The sequence below is a fragment of the Rattus rattus genome, chromosome 4 (assembly GCF_011064425.1).
Source record: "Rattus rattus isolate New Zealand chromosome 4, Rrattus_CSIRO_v1, whole genome shotgun sequence".
NCBI classification, from domain to species: domain Eukaryota; kingdom Metazoa; phylum Chordata; class Mammalia; order Rodentia; family Muridae; genus Rattus; species Rattus rattus.
The window spans coordinates 137,455,445-137,472,431 of NC_046157.1; the positions used below are offsets into that span (position 1 = coordinate 137,455,445).

The following is a 16,987-nucleotide window of genomic DNA, read 5'->3' on the forward strand; positions in this document are numbered from 1 at the left end:
GATGCAAACTAGAGTTTTTAGCAATAAAACTTAAATCTGATTTATATCTCTTGACTCACCAGCAAGAGGGTGTACGTTTCAGCTTAGGTAGATTGTAGTGTTGGGCCTTAGAATTCCAACAAAAATAACAGCAGTGACACTAACATCAGTGCCCAGTGCTCGATGCAATGTCCCAGAGCCTTATATGAACTAAGTCTTTAATCCTCACAGTGACTAAGGATCTAGTTACTGTTATTATTCCTCTTTACAAATAATGGATCGAAGGCATGGAGGAACTGAGGCCTGGCATTGAGGTTTATATAACTCATAGCTATGAGATTCCATGGGCCCCGGGGCTCCAGTGCTCTTGTGGGGTAGTGAGGGGCCTTTGACTCCTAAGAAGGTCCAGCTTTCCTTTATAAAATGCTGACTACATTAAGAAAAGTCAGATTTAGAGCTGGAAGCAGTAGCTCCCCATGCAGCTTTGGCACTTGGGAGGCAGAGGCAGGGATTGTCACACATTCCAGGTTGGCCACAGAGGGAGATCCTACTTTACCCCCATCTCAAACAGAAGAAGGGTTAAAGCTTAGAGTTCCCATAGACACCAGACAGAATCTGTTCTTTGCCCTTAAATTCCCATATACCTCTCGTACCACTGACCTTTAAGGAATTTCTTACCAAGACACTAGACAAACCACTCATCATTACCATCTCTCCTAATAAGAGGCAGGCTTCTTTAACAAAGCTGTCCCTTGTCATGTGTGAGAACGTTTTGTAGAGTAACTCATCAACCTTTGAGATAGGGTGGCGAACCACATGGGAAGAACGTGAGAATCATAGCATGATGACGCTGAGATGTGACAGCTTGCCTCTACCTCAGATATAGCTGAGCAGCGCTGTGGGGTCGGGGTTGGGGGTGGCGTTCTAGTTTGAGAGCACTTAAATGTTTTCTTCAGGGCCACTCCACCCACCCACAGTACAGGCTCCCATGAACCCCAGTACTCCTGAACTCCCACTCTCTGGCTTTTGCTGTTTGCACCATTTCCTTAGTTATAGATGGAAAGCCTTATTTGCATGAGAAAGCTGACCCATGACCTTCAGCCAGATTTTTCCCTTGGTAGATTTTGTAAACATGGTTCTGTTATGTACAAGGGACTCACTGAGTGGAAAGCAAACTCTCCTGAGCTCTGTTATCATTCGGAGAACCTTAGCTGCACTGGTTCTCACAAAGGAACCTTATCCTTTAAGCAGATGTCAAGTTAGCCTGTCCCTCAGTTTTACATAAGTAGAATGAGAGAAAAATCTTGCTTTCCAGTTAAATCATTCTTTTGTTTTGACACTGAACAGCAGGCATTTGTCAAAATTAACAGTTGTGTAAACTTAGAAGTATAAATGTTGAAGAGTGGGAAGGTTGAACTCATTTAAAAATGTAAGAAGGTGATCAGAGACTCTGCGGGGTCAGATTGTACCTTATCCTGAAATAAAAGGAGACTCAACGTCTATTCTTAGGTCTCTTGTCTTTTGTTACTCACACCCCAAGAAATAAATGAAAGGCTATTTTCCTCAGCTCTTATAATGTGTATTTAAAGTTTTGCCTGTGGATAAAGTCATGGCATTTTGTCTTGCAGGATAAAGACAGAGCCTTGCTGGAGGATTTATTACATGGTGGCTGGTTTTCCCCGTTGCCTGATCCGAGAGCACATTCTTTTTAATGAGATTTTTGTCTGAAGGTCCAGTGCTCAGTATTTGGGGACCATAGGTTTATGTTTGTGTTTGGTCTTACGGATATAAAAATTGCAAACATGTTTCATAAATCTGTAGTTTTCAATTTGCAGGAGCGTTTGTTTATCTGATGTGATTTATTTCTGCCCTCACAATGGTGACTGGGAGCAGTGGGGAGTCTGGAGCATAGGCTGCACACCAGCAGTAACTGCACAACCATGCTGGTCTCTAGGAGAGCGCAGGGTATTGCGGCTCTGTGAAGAGGAGATGAATAGCCCCGCCTCCCCTCTGGAGCCACGCCTATGTAATGGTACTAGTAGGCATTCTTAGTCGCTCTCTGTCCTTTGGATATCATTTAGTAAGGTAAACCAGTTAGTAAGTTAAACATGAGCCCTTTATGGTCTGCGCCCTTCCTGGGCTGTTTGCAGCTTGCTTGACTGGAACTAACTCAAAAGTAGATTTTGAGTGCCGTCTCATGAACTCATCTGGAAACAAATACTCATCTGCTGTCTTTGTAATTGAGGAATAATTTGGGATGATATGAAACACTTAATCCCTCCTTTCCCTAGGATATTTCAAGAAGGACTCTCTGTGGACTTGAGAATTCCTAGAAACAAGTCTCAGACCCTGGGAGGTCCCTCTTCAGAGAAGACGTCTTTATTATTTTAAATATTTATTTAAAACCTTTTCATATTTGCTCATATTCTTTCCTCTGCTTCCCAAGTCTGTCCATACCCAACCTCCATAAACACCTCTTTCCACAGTCTTTCTTTTAAAAGAAAAACCAAAATCAAACCAAAACACCAAAAATAAAAAAAAAATGCACATGTGCTCACATGCACACACACACACACACACACACACACACACACACACACACACACACACACTAAAAGACAAACACAGAGTCTGTTTTGTGTTGGCCAATACTCCTGAGCATGTGGCCTGCCCTGGGGTGTGGCTAATATTCCCAGTGTCAGAGAGTTTGTGCTTTTACTGTAGGGTTTTCCATCATTTTTCCTCATCAATAACTACCAGGATCAATGGCCCCATTCATCAACACTATTGCTTATTGATTTCTCCATGAACATCATTTGCCATTTAGAATTACAATTTCATTGTATTTTTCCTTTAAAAATTATTCTTAAGATTTATTTATTTATGGGTATGAGCATCTTGTCTGGGTGTACATATGCCTTATGTGTGTTCCTGAGGCCTGTCTATGGGGGTCAGAGGGGAGCATCGGGTCCACTGGAACTGGAATTACGGATGGCTGTAAGCCACTATCCATTTGGGAGCTGGAATCAAACTCAGGTCCTCTGTAAGAGCAGCAAGAACTCTTAACCGCACAGCCGACTCTCCAACTCCATTGTATTTTCTTGTTTTTTTTCCCCCTTTCCAGTTTTAAAAAAGCTATTTCAGGGTGGTGTTCTTCTTATTTGTCCAGTATCTCAATATCATATTATCATTGAGTTCTGAATGTGTTTTCATTCTTTATTCCTTTTCTCTTTGCGATTTGATTTATAGTCTTGCAACATTTATTTTTATTTAATTTTCCTTCTGAACCTTACCAGCTTCATATATATATATGATATATGATATTTCTTTGACTTCCTTTTAAGGAAGAGGCTATTTCTAAAATTCCCTTGAGGCCACAGTGTTGGAGCATCCCTTCTGTTTTCCTGTGACACATATCCTTCATCTCTCCAAGACTTAAACATCTTCTTCAGTGTCTAGACCTTGGACACCCCCCCTCCCTTTGTTAGAATGAACTGGTGCCTGGATCCATCTGCTGAAGCAGACTGGTGGAGAGGGGCAGGCACCACAGGAGGGAGGACACACTAGCACCCTTCAGCTAACTTGGAGTTTGTTGGTTTTGTCACTTTTCAGTGGGGTGCTTCTATCCTCAGAGGTGGACATCTCTCGTGGGACCCAGTGGCATTAATGGATCAGAGTGTCCTAAACACTCATGTGGAGAGGGCGTCTATGCAGTCCCATGGTTCTTCAGCTCACCCCACAGGTCCTCCGACCTGTGCAGGTTCTAAGGTGGCAAATGCTGACTCAGCTTTCCAGTACCTAGCTTCGTAGGCTTTGGCAGTGTAAGATTAGAGTGATCTTTAAATGGCGACTGTATTTTTTTTTTTTGTTCCTCTTTTAGACTCTGCTATTATTTATGGGGAGTAAGTGGCATAAGGGGTAAAAATTAATTAAAGTCTGAAAAATTGGAGAAGGAAAACATTTTCTGTCTTTTCAAATATTTTATTTTATTTATGTATTATTGTCCTATACACGTTACATGGGCAGGGGACTTGGACTCCAGAGGGGAGAAGGGAGTTGGGAGCCATGAAGGGAGAAGCAGGTTGCCCCAGTTACCAAGTGGAGAGGCAAGAGTTTCAGACTTACAGGTCCATCTCATTGGTACACGTGAGGAAGACTGAGGGACTTAGGGAGTCCTAACGCTCTGAGATCCAGGGTCTTATTTCTTGTGGTGATGGGATAAAATGCTAGGGCTGTTGTCTTACGTGTATGTAGAAGCTAACAACATTGGTTTGCAAGAAATATGAAAAGACAGTAGAGAGGAATAGAGGAGAAGAGGGAGAGGAGATGGGCAGGTTAGGTAACAGGCATAAGACATACGGTTCCCCAGGAGTGGGCACAGAGACTGACTACAGTACACAGAAACCCATTGTGTGTCTTATAAAGAACCAATAGAACAGATTTCAGAAGTTTTCACCACAAAGGGATGATAACTGCTAATGGAGAGGGGCGTTCAGTTCAGCCTGATTGGATTATTGTCCATTTTCACAGAATTTATCATTAGAGAGTGTAATTGTATGCCAGTTAAAAATAAACATAAAATTTAGAGTTTACTTTTCAGTTTCCCAAACAATCTGCTTTTAAAAGATAAGCAAAGTGAAATTTTCTTCTAGCTAAGAGTTTCACAAACGATCAGTCGAGAGGCACAGAGGTGGGGGTCTCATTAGGGTACCCTCACTCATCCTCTCTGATTGTGGATTGCCATTTGGAGTGGGTGTTTAAATTATTAGCCATTTCAGAAATGTCTCTGGTTTCAGATATTAATCATCAGAAAGGCTGTTAAGTGCCATTACATGGCCTTAGGATTTTAAAAATTATGCATATAAGCAGAGCAATTCAGAGTAGTGACCTGACCCTCTGATTATGCATTTTAAAGCACTCTTAGAATAACCCTCTTCAGAATTATTGGACACTCTACATATTCACACTGTAACATACTGTCTGATGAAAAAGTGAGAATCCAGCCTGAGCAAAGGGCTGCGTGCACAGGTCTGTGTAAGTAAGGCCCAGCACTGAGACATGGCTGTGGCCTTCTTTTCCCAAGACATCCTTGATATCCAGGCATTTTACCTTTTCCAGTGGTTCTTCCTAACGCTGTGACCCTTTAATACAGTTCCTCACGTTGTGGTGACCCCCAACCATACACTTAATTAATTGCTACTTCATAACTCTAAGTTTGCTAGTGTTATGGATTGTAACATAAATGGTATTTCCTATGTAACAATTAACACTTCTTATTATGAATTCAGAGGTGTGTTTTTAAGTGCTTGGCCCAATGATCAAGATCCATATTTCTAGGCATGTTAACTTCAGTGATTAGAAATATGTTGTCCTTTTCTCCCCTTTTATGTCAAATGTAAGGTCACTGATGTTTCCTTTGAAAGTAAAGAATAATATCACATACTTTAAACATTTTAAAAATTGTATGGGCATGGTGTTTTGCCTGCATGTATGTCTGTGCACCATGCACATGCCTGGTGCCTGCAAAGGCCAGAAGAGAGCATTGGGTCCCCTGGAACTGGAGTTCTAGATGATTGTGAACTGCTATGTGGGTGCTAGGAACCAAACTCTGGTCCTCTAGAAGAACAACCGTGTTCTTAGCTCTCCATCTCTGGAAAGCAAAGTTTTGATGGTCGGGTCTTCTTGAGGTCTTTGGAGGACTGTTTCATGTGTGTCTAACGTTGCAGAGGAACGTTGGAGTTAGGTAACGTATGGAGTTAGGTAACGTATGGAGTTAGGTAACGTACGTGAGACTGCCTGCTTGTCCCTTGCTTTTCTGTTCCTTCAGCTCTCCTGGTGTAGGAGCTGACTGTCTGGATGATACTGATGCAGCTCGAATCTTGTTAGTCCTCTTGTGCGGTGGCATTTCTGCATGCCTCTCCTCAGTGCTGTGCTATTCTGCAATAACTTCCTTTCCTTTCAGTGTTCCCTCGTACAGCAGAGAGAGAGTCCTCTGTGCACACTGGAGTCTCGGGCAGTCCAGATGCTGTTGTTTCTAGAGAGAAGGAGAAAGTCCCCTCTTCTTCCCTGTGCTTTTGCCTCCCATGGGTTCCCAGGTTTCTTCTCTCTGGTCTTAGTAAGATTTCTGGTTCCAGATGCTTTTACCCTTGTCTCTTTCTGGCTCTGTTTTTCTCATACTCCAAATTTTAATGTCGGAATTAGACTAAGGCTTTCTGTTTCTGTTAGCTGTAGACGTCCTGAATTCCTTTTCTTTCAAGGAGGCAGATCAGTGGGTAGAAAACTTGCTTGGCACACACAAGGTCTAGGGTTTGATTCCCAGCACCGTGTGGACATGGTGATGAATGCCACCATGGACTATGGAGGTGGAGCAGGAAGATCTGAAGTTTAAGGTCATCCTTGGGTACACAGCAAGTTTGAGGCCAACCTGGGATGTACAAGACCCTGCCTCAAAAAAGAGTAGCAACAAGAAGAAACGTACATTTCTGCATATTCACAGCGATATGCATAGTAATGTCTTACTGTGGCTGACATGGAAGGCATTATTAGTGTCTCAGAGATCTTTTGTGTGCCCCACATTGCTGTATGTCTCCACCACCCTCTTCGACGTCTCATGAAGATTGTATCTCATGATGAAGTTTAGGTAGTAGACTTGAGGATTTTTACCCCAAGCCAAACAAAACCCACAAAGCAAACAACCACCTTACAAAATGTGGCAGTAGAGCAGTTAAGAGCGCTGACTGCTCTTCCAGAGGTCCTGAGTTCAAATCCCAGCAACCGCATGGTGGCTCACAACCATCTGTAATGGGATCCGATGTCCTCTTCTGGTGTGTCTGAAGACAGTGATAGTGTGCTTATATATAATAAATAAATACATCTTTTTTTTTTTTTTGAAAAAAGGGCACTTGTTGCTTTTGCAAGGGTCCCAGGTTCCATTTCCAGGATCCATATGGGAGCTCACAATCATCCCTAAGTCCAGTTCTAGGGGACCTGACACCCTTTTCTGACCTACGTAGGTTCAAGGCATACACCTGGTACACATACGTACATGCAAGTAATACACTCTTATTCATAAAAAAAAATATAGAAAATATGTAAAAGTGTTAACAGTAGAATCCTGTAGTCACAGTAGAAGAGACTCATGTCTTTTTTTAAATATTCCACTAGGAAAAGGTCTTGCCTAGAATTGAGAGGAGGCTTCACTCATTTTAATCTGCTTAGGCTCACGCTGATAAAATGTCATAAACCGAGCAGTTAACTTTGGTGCCTGGCAGACTTAGATGCTGTGAAGCCTTTCTCTTGCTAGCATGCGACTGTCTTGCTGAGAAAGAAAGCAAGGGTACTCTCTGGGGTCGTTCTCTTCTCCGACTTCCAACTCTCTGCTTCCTGCTTCCCTTTTCTTCTCCCTTTGGGCTGCTTGGAAGACTTAGGCCCTTACTCATGACTCATGCTAACTGGCTTCTGCTTAAAAGAGCATCAATACCGTCATGAGATCTCCATGTCATGACCTTATGTATGGGTGCTGTGGTAGGTGCACTGGCCATGAGATGGGTAGGTTGGTGTAACTTATGAGCATTTCTTTCTTTATTATTGTATAATATTATATTTATTATGATATTTTCATGGTTGTTTTGCCTGCATGTATGTCTGTGTGAGGATCCCCTGGAACTTGAGTTACAGACAGGTATGACCTGCTACGTGGGTGCTGGGAATTGAACTCAGGTCCTCAGGAAGAGCAGCCAGTATATTCTTAACCACTGAGCCATGTCTCCAGTTTTTTCATGCTTGTTGTTTTGGTGGGGGAGCATTATTTAGTATGTTCTCCGCATTCGTAGGCATCTCAGTTCTTGACCCTTGTCTGGGTCCAGAATTCTGACTCTAGCAGATTTATGATTTTTTGCTATGACTTCCTTGGATGTGAATCAGGTAATGAGAGTCCGTCTCTTTCTCTGCCATCTCTAATCCCAACCTCTCACGGTCTTAGAACCTATCTTGACACTTAGTAAATTCATTGCCGTGGATCATATACAGTTAATTCTAGAATTTATACCAGGGCACTAAAAATGTCTGGTTTTAAAGATTACCCTATAAATAGATCCCCTGAAAGACCCAAATAGAATGGTTTCTTCTTTTTTTCTATGTCAGTCTCTCTGGGATTTATCTGCTTCTGGAATGTTACAAAGGTTTTTGCTTTTGATCCACATATTGAGAGTCACTTTGTGAATGTGAGATTGTTGACCTGGGCAGAAACTTTAAGAGCATGCGATGGAAGTTGTCTGGCTGGAGACATTTATTATAGAGATTGTTTTCAAACTCTAACCTATAGATCTGTTCTGCATTTGCGAGCCAGTTGCGATTTCGCTTTGTTACAGGCAGGCTACATCAATATAGAAGAAGAAATGTGTTTACCTCTAAAATATTGAAAATGATTTTAAGATACATTTTTAGAATGCCATGCGCAAACAAGTGCTCTAAATAGCCTTTAAAAGATAAAAATCCAGTTTTAATATTATGCAAAATGTCTAGACTCTATAATTAGACTGGGATAGATTAAATTACTCACTTCTAATCACTATTTTATACACGTCTCTCAAAGTGACATTAATTGCTCTCCAATTTGCTAATTATAAGATAGTCTTGCAGGACGGGCTCTAATTTCTCCCTGTTATCCTTGGTTTTTAGCATTTTTATGATAAAGCACGTTAATGTGACCGTGAGGTTTTAGATTTATTTTAGTCACAGTGAAGCCATCGTTTTGTAGACCAGTTAGATTAGTTAACACAAACGCAGCTTTGGCAGGTCCTGATTCTTGGCCTTCAGGGTTTGTTTGTTTCTGTGTAAGAGGGTGTTTTGTTAGTTATTAGTCTGACCTGTAGAAAGGATATCTTGAAAATGGAGGCATTCTCTTTTGCTTGAGGTATGTAGAAATATGTAGACTTGGGAGAAAGCAGCTTTCTACAGTGTGTAGGTCACATGGATGGAGCTGTTTCTTCAGTACCTTCTGGAAAAGATTGGCCTACAGGTGCCTGAGAGTTCCCACACATTATTTGACAGAGTGTCCCCACTAGACCGACTGTGTGTGCCAGCAGTGTACAGCTTCCCATGAAGCAACCTTTGTTTGTAAGGGGTGTATCATCTACTCCTGGGTCACTGGCAAAAAATGACTTAAAGGAAGGAGGGTTTATTTTGGCTTATGGTTTGAAAGGGTTCCATCCTGTCATGGTGAGGATGGCATAATGGAGCAGCCCAGTTCATAGAGATGAGATTGTGTGGCAAAGGCTCTTAATATCCCGAGGAAACAGGGAGCAGGAGGTAATCCTGCCCTCCTTAGGGGCCCACTTCTACCAGCTGGATCTCCGTAAGGTCCCACAGTTTCTCAGAAATTGTTAAATTGTTGAATAACCAGCAGTAGCTGGGATTGCTTTCAGAGTCAGACCATACAATCGTACAGCGACTGATGGTTGGAGGTTTCTTTAAGCATCCTGGAATCCAGTGTTCCTGGTTTTTGTAAGGGACTAAGTAGCTTTACCAGTGTGAGGAACTTCTCCCAGATCTCAGAGATTGTGAGCACCAGGATATGTTTAGTTAAGGTTTTCTTGAGGGACTGAGGCTAAACATTAAACCCAAAGATCCACAATTAGTCAGCTAAGGAATGACACTAAGTTTCATGATCCTCTCCAGGGGAAAGGATTCCTCCTAAAGATGTTACACAAGAATGGGCAGGTTTCTGGCAAATTCCTTCTGGAAGTCTGTTGCTTTACTAATATTTTGAAACCATCCATCTGGGAGAATGAAAATTGTCCTTAGAGAAATCAGTCGTGCTCTAGGTAAATCATAAATGTTTAAAAAGCAATTCAAGGCTGGTGAATAATATTTTGATGCTATGGTTGTGCTCAGGGTTTAGAACTGCCTGAAGGTCATTTTTCTGAATGATAATTAAAAAATAACCTGTATGTTGTGTGTGTGGTCGTAATTCTGTGTTTGCATGAGGAAGCTGTTGAGGTCACTCTTTCCTTCCCTACAGCCTCTTCTCTCCCTTTTTTCCTTAATTATATTATTTGTCACAATGCTGTGCTGTGACTGATGTGACAGTCCCATCCTTACACATAGGAAGAACCTTGGCTCTATTGTCTCCATGTCTCTGGTTTTTGCACGGGGAGTCCATGCTTGGGAAGAATGCTACCTTCTGTGCAGCACAGGTAGATGGCTTCAGAGGATCCTCTTGTGTTGGGTTGTGCTGATTCTTTCTCAGTCTTTGTGTCTTGAGAATTTGTCTGTGACATTTTATTCTCAGTTCAGCTGTGCAGGCTCAGGTTGTGGCAACCCAAGCAGAAAGCAGGGACTAGCTTCCCTAGGTAGGAAGAGAGCCCCTAAAAGGCAACTGTGGTGTTCTACGAAAACCTTACTATTAAAACAAGACAAAGCTGCAAAGGAGAGGCTAGAGAGGGGGCTTAGATTGCACAGTGCTTGCTGTATAGTGGGGTGGGGGTGGGGGGCTGGAGGTCGATTTCCAGCACCCCAGTGTAAAGGCTGGGGTAGTGGTGTGGTTATAAACCCAGTCCAGGGGGGTAAAAGCAGCTGGATCCCTAGGGCTTGCTGGCCAACCAGTCTAGCCAATCAGTGAGCTCCAGGTTCAGTGACAGACCCTGTCTCAAAAAATAAGGTGGAGAGTGACTGGGGAAGACACACAGTGTTGACTCTTCATGTATCACACGTTCATATTCTCTCTCTCTCTCTCTCTCTCTCTCTCTCTCTCTCTCTCTCTCTCTCTACACACACACACACACACACACACACACACACACACCCATGCTTATACCTACAAATATAACTGGCCTTTGCCTAATGGATTTTTCCAGCGTATATATGTATGCATATATATTTAATTTCCAATAAAAATTAAAGAAATGGGAAAATTAATCTTTTATTTCTCTTAATTGTTGAATTCTCTTCTTCCCCCTGCTTCATTCAATCTCCAGCAATTAATCAAATGAGTGAAGGAGAGCTTCAGCTCCAGGGTCTCATATGTGGATAGACCTTTTCCTTGTGCGTGTGCTGGTTTCTTGCAGCTCTGTCCTGCTGCTAACGTTAATTACCTTGCTGATGGCTCTAATTGACCCAGTAAAGGAGCTTTTCTATGTTCAGCCTGCCCCAGGTCCTAAAGACCTCGGATTCTTTGTGGACACAGGAAGTAACACTTGCCTTCGGCTTTTATAAATAGCCTTCCAAATTCAGGTTCTCATCAATTCCTTTGAAAGGTCCACGTCCTTGCCTAATGTAAACCTGGGTAGTGTCCCAAATCTGCCTTTTAACCACCCCACCGTCTTCTGCATGCCCAGGAGCAGTTGGCTAACAGAAAACAGACCATAGGTTTCTTTCGCTCTGTGTGTGTGTGTGTGTGTGTGTGTGTGTGTGTGTGTTGGCTGTTTTTGTTTTTCAAGAGAGAGAAAGACTGTGACATTGTGTGGGTGGATGGGGATCTGGGAGGAGTTGCGGGAGAGGAAATAATATGACCAAAATGCAAAGCTCCTGAATTCGCCGGTTCACACGCTGCAGGCTTTGACGTCCTTTGCCAAATGGCCGTCTGGAGTGGTAGCTGTCTAACAACCTTGCCAGCACTTCCTGCTGTCATCCATTTTTATTTTCTAAAGGGGTTGAATAAATGTTCTCTTATGTTATTTCAATTTTCAAGTCTATTATTGCTATTATAATTGTACATTTGTATATGTCACCCTTGGCATTTTGTGTTCAGTTTTTGCATGAGTTGCTCCTTGAATATTTGATTTTGTGGGTGCCTTTTGTCTGCTTCTCTCTTGTTCTTGTTTTTTCTGAAGACCCAACCTGAAGAGGAGGAAATCTTTGTTTTTAACTTGTTTTGCAAGTATTTTTTAAACCCCTTTGTTTTGAACTGTAGGGTGCCTTAACAAATTTTCTCTATTTTCATAGTTTATTTTTTTATAGTTTTATCAGTGCTTTTGGGTATATGGTCGTATATTCAAAGACCTCTCTTCAATGTTTTTGTGGATTTCTCTACTCCCCTTATGGTTCTTGTGATGGCTTGTATATGCTCAGCCCAAGGAGTGGCTCTATTAGAGGGCGTGGCCCTGTTGGAGTGCGTGTGTCACTGTGGGTGACTTTGAGACCCTCATCCTAGTTGCCTGGAAGTCAGTCTTCTGCTAGCAACCTTCAGATGAAGATGTAGAACTCTCAGCTCCTCCTGCACCAGGCCTGCCTGGATGCTGCCATGCTCCCACCTTAATGATAGTGGACTGAACCTCTGAACCTGTAAGCCAGCCCCAGTTAAATGTTGTCCTTATAAGAGTTGCCTTGGTCGTGGTGTCTCTTCACAGCAATAACACCCACACTAGGACAGCTCTACTTTAAACAACCTTAATAAATAGAGTCTTGGTTTGCTATAGGGTGTAGGATGGCCGTCTGTTTTCCCCAATATTTAGTAACATGACTGAAATATGTGGATTCTCCATTCCTTTTCTTTCTGGACTTGTTTCCTGTTTTATGACTTCCTGATGGCTTTCAGTTTTCCACTCTTTGTAGATTTCAATGTCATTCTTAACCCTGGGATGCTCTCATCTGAACTTGAGACTTTTCTGAGGTTCTTCTGTGCCTTCTGGGCCGAGGACCAGGCCCTAGCTCTTCATCTGTAGTTCCTGTGGTGCTGACACAAGTCCTTGCTTCGTTGCTTTATTTGAGAAAATAACACACATTTTTCTTTAAGATGAACTTTAGAGTCATTTGTCATCTTAAAAAAAAAAACAAAACCTCTTGAGATTTTGTATGGAATTGCACTAACGTTCAAGTGGGGTGAGGGTAGCGGATATTGTTACATTGTTACCACATGGACTGTCCCCATGGGGAATCAGGGAACTGCTTCACTCAGTCAGGACGTGTCTTAGGGCTTATTTTATTTTTTAAACTAAGAATTTGCTGTTAACTTCCTGTGTATTTTTCTTCATGTTTATTTATACTTGCTTATTCTTGGGGTATTTAAGCATTAACATTTATATGTGCAACATCTATCTATATTTACACACACACACACACACACACACACACACACACACACGTATGTAAAGTTTGATATCATTTTGCAAAGCCTCTCCCTATATTATCTCTAGATAGGTTTTGCTGGCCTGTATAGAAATACGTGCTTCATGTTCATCTTGTAACTGACCACCTTACTGAAAACTCTTAACTATTTCTGATTGTTTTTTCTATTGGCTTCTTTTTTATTCCTTCGTCCATTCTCTCATTCCTCTGGAATGTGGCGTGAATGAAGTGCCATTTTAAAAACAGGTTGAAAATGAAAGATGCAGGGAGTTTTCTCCCCAGGACTGGTACGGGCTAGTCTTGGAAGAGCTGCTTTTTCTGGATGGAATGCCACTGCTCAGGCTGACAGCAGATGCTGGCTCTTGGAGACACTGGGAACCATAGAAGGATTTCACGGCTTCCTGTGCAGCTGCCTGCTTTGTTGGGAGTTGCGTCACGCTGGCTGGTCAAGCCCGTGGGGCTCTTTCCCCTTGCACTACACACTTACGTCCTGTCTCAGGTTTCCCATCTGACTCTTCGTCCTTTCCTTTCTCCACTATGAATCCACGGCCCCATGTTTCCTTTTTTCCTTTTTCGATGTTTTCAGAATGGTATTGCGGTCCATGGGCTCCTCGCCAGAGACCTAAGGAGCACCTGTGCCCTGAAATTCCCAATATGGCCTCTCATGTCCTTTAGAAAGCCCTCAGATCCCTTTACAACCCTCCCGTGTCTTCAGCCCTTCCACCCTTTCCGTCCTCCTTTGCTAGGATTGTCTCTGCCTGCAGCTCTGTTCGCAGGAACTGTGCCCCCACTCTTCAGCCTCTGCCTAGCCGCCATCTTTGTCTAACTGAACACAAAGCCTCTGTTCACCTCAGGTATCACTGCTCCAGTCTTCAATCCCAACCTCACCACACCACTGTCTTTTCACCCAGTTTATACTTAAAGGAATACACTTTGTCCCCCACTCTTGAGGAAGGGCAGAAGCATAATTGTAGGTAAAAAGCTTGTGCTTGTACGAATGTATTAACCTAAGTGCCTGTGATTGTCTCGTTACTACTTAAGAAAGTAATCATTTGGCAAATTAAAAATATCACAAGTCGGGGTGGGAAATGTCTTGACAGGTAAAGTTCTTGACTTATAAGCATAAGGACCTAACTTTAATCCCTAGAACCTGTGTAAAACTGTCCAAATGGTGGCACATGCCGCAGGAAGTGGGGACCATTAGCCAGCCTAGCTGAGCTAGTGAGCACCAGATCCCAATAAAATAAGGTGGAGAGCTCTTGAGGAAAGAATGAAATTGACCATTGGCCTTCTCTCCCTTTGTCTTCTGTCTCTCTCTCTCTCTCTCTCACACACACATGCATGTAATATATATATATATATGTATACACACACACACACACACACACACACACACACACATATGTATACACACACGTAACGAGAAAAAAGAGAGAGAAGCTTTTGGTGGACAGAGGGATCAGGCATAGGGTCTATAAAAGGATCTGCATGGTGACCAGCATTTTTAGTTGAATGAACTAAAAGTTCCAAGGACTGGTGCATATCGGGGGAAAGAGACTTCTTAGAGGACTTTGTCAGAGGTCATTTGGGTGACCATGAATACATGTTTAAGTATAGATAGTGTCTTAGTTACCTTTCTGTTCCTGTGACAAAGGACCAAGGCAGCTTAGAAAAGAAAGCTTTTAACTGGGGTTAACATGTCAGAGGGATAGAGTTCATGGTGGGGTAGTTACAGCAATCAAAATAGCTCAGAGTTTACATCTTGATCTGCAAGTCAGGGTTCAGGCAGAGAGAGGGAGCTCATTGGGAATGCATGTGTGCCTGTATCCTTTGAAACCTCTAGGTCTATCCCCAGTGACCTCCTTTAACCAGGTCATGCCTCACAATCCTTCCCAGCTTCATCAACTGGAACCAAGTATTCAAATACATGAGCCTAAGGAGGCCATTCTCATTCAAACCAGCACAAGCCTCAGCTCTATTTCCGTGGTGTAAAGGCCATCCTTTGGTGTTCATTGGACATGCTAGATGCAGAGGAGCTCCTGATCATCCTCTTCCAAGCTTCCCGTGGAGTCACTGTAGGGTGCCTCGGACATTGCTCTGAAATACATGCAGAATCAGAGTCTTCCTATTCTTCAGCTAGAGCAGTTTGATATTTTCTTACAAATAAACCTACTGTTGAGTTACTTCTAGAAAGTCTGAACAATATCTCTTCATTCTGTAGAAGTGCGAAAAAAGACCTACATTTAGGATGCATAAGTGATTCAGGGATGGGCTCATGCCTCCTAGATGGAATAAATGGCCCAGAGGTGTGAGTTGTCATGCCTCTCATTCACTCCTGGTGGCAGATCTGGGCACCCCACTGTCCTAACTCGGCCCTCTGCACTGGGCACAGAGCACCCTGCACTGCCCTCGGTTCTGAAAACCTGGCTGGGTGTATAGAGCAGCTGGAATCAGGTGCGCCATGCTTGCTCTGACGGACGGACATTCACCGATCAACAACCCCAACCCTCATGGTGCTTGTTAGTGTAGGTAGCACAGGGGGGAGGGGATTGGTTAGTTAGTCTAGGTAGGAGGCCTCAGTTAGGGGGCGCAGCCTCAGGCAGTAAACCACCTGGAGGTGGATGTCACTAGATACTTTCTGCACACTCTGTCAACATTTCCAGGCAGACCACAGGAAGGCTTCGCAATTCCCATGGGTCTGAGGCACTGGCCCTTACCAAGAAAGCTCACACTCAGGTCTCCCTCCACACCCACAACCAAGAGCTTATCGCCCATGTTTACAGTGGAGGATGCATTTAAAAAGGACGAGTTGAAGGTGCAATGGTAGCAGTCATAGCGCCCAACACGGAACCCCAGTGCTGATCTCTAGGCTAAGTTTTGCACGCTTGTGGTTTGACACCTCCATTCATGGGCTGTGCTAGGTCTAAACCCTACTCTGACTTCAAAGTTTATGTTCTTAGAGCTTTAAATTCAAATTTATCTTTTAAGCATGATTTTGGGTCTGATGTTTATATTGTATGTGCGTGCACACACATGCTCATGGCTCAGAGGACAACTTTGAGTAGTCCGTTCTCTCCTTCCACTGGGAGATCTGGGGCTTGAACTCAGGTTGTTGGGTTTGTGTGGCAAGCGCTTTTGTCCATTGGCCTTATGCATTTTTAAATGGACTTGGAAATTCAAAATAACATTAACTCATAGTACATTAGAATTGTGAAATTCAAATATCATTCTCCATAAATAACTTCCCCAGGACAGCGCCACACTCACCTGTGTATAAATTGCTGACAGCAGAGTCATTGTTGCCATGAGGGACCACAGAGCTGGCAGAGCCGCCGTGCTTACTCTCTGGGCTTTATGGGAAGTGCTTGCCAGATCTTTACCATATTCCTCCCCGCTGATCCACACTTAAAGACATTTCCATTAGAGCATTGTGCGTGTGTGTGTGTGTGTGTGTGTGTGTGTGTGTGTGTGTGTGTGTATCTGTGAGTGTGTGTGTCTGTGAGTGACAGGACTTGTCTTCTATATGCAACTCGGTTTGATAGTTTTGATTGATATGTCCGGTAGGTGCGGAATCTGAGGGCGTCCTTTCGATTGCCTACGTTTTATGTCTTTGAGTCTAGACTGAGGATCCTTTTTCTTTTTTTGCTGGATGCTATTTTAAGACTTGACCACAGCCTCCTTTGCCCAGACTGTGGACTGCAGATCTGTGGTTTTCATGCCCATGGCATCCATTTATTGAGTGGTTTTCAAGCCTCTAGCATTTGGTTGCAGAAATCACTCTGTCTTCTTTCCTCTGCAGTGGTTTGCTATCTTCGGACTACGTGGAGATCCACTATGAGGACGGGAAGCAGATGTACTCTAAGGTATAGTGAAGGGGCTGGATCTCCTGCAGCGTAAAGCACATTCATCCTACAGCTGACTGGTGCTCATGGTACTATTCGAG

At 43.1% G+C, this 16,987-nt stretch overlaps 1 protein-coding gene across 1 annotated transcript in view; it reads left to right on the top strand.

The window, feature by feature from the left end:
• The window catches only part of Adam23 (ADAM metallopeptidase domain 23), a 145,208-nt gene that overhangs the window by 54,572 nt on the left and 73,649 nt on the right, over positions 1-16,987 (top strand). The window contains 1 exon segment of the mRNA XM_032901217.1: positions 16,844-16,907. Within this exon segment, the coding sequence (XP_032757108.1) occupies positions 16,844-16,907 (64 nt within the window).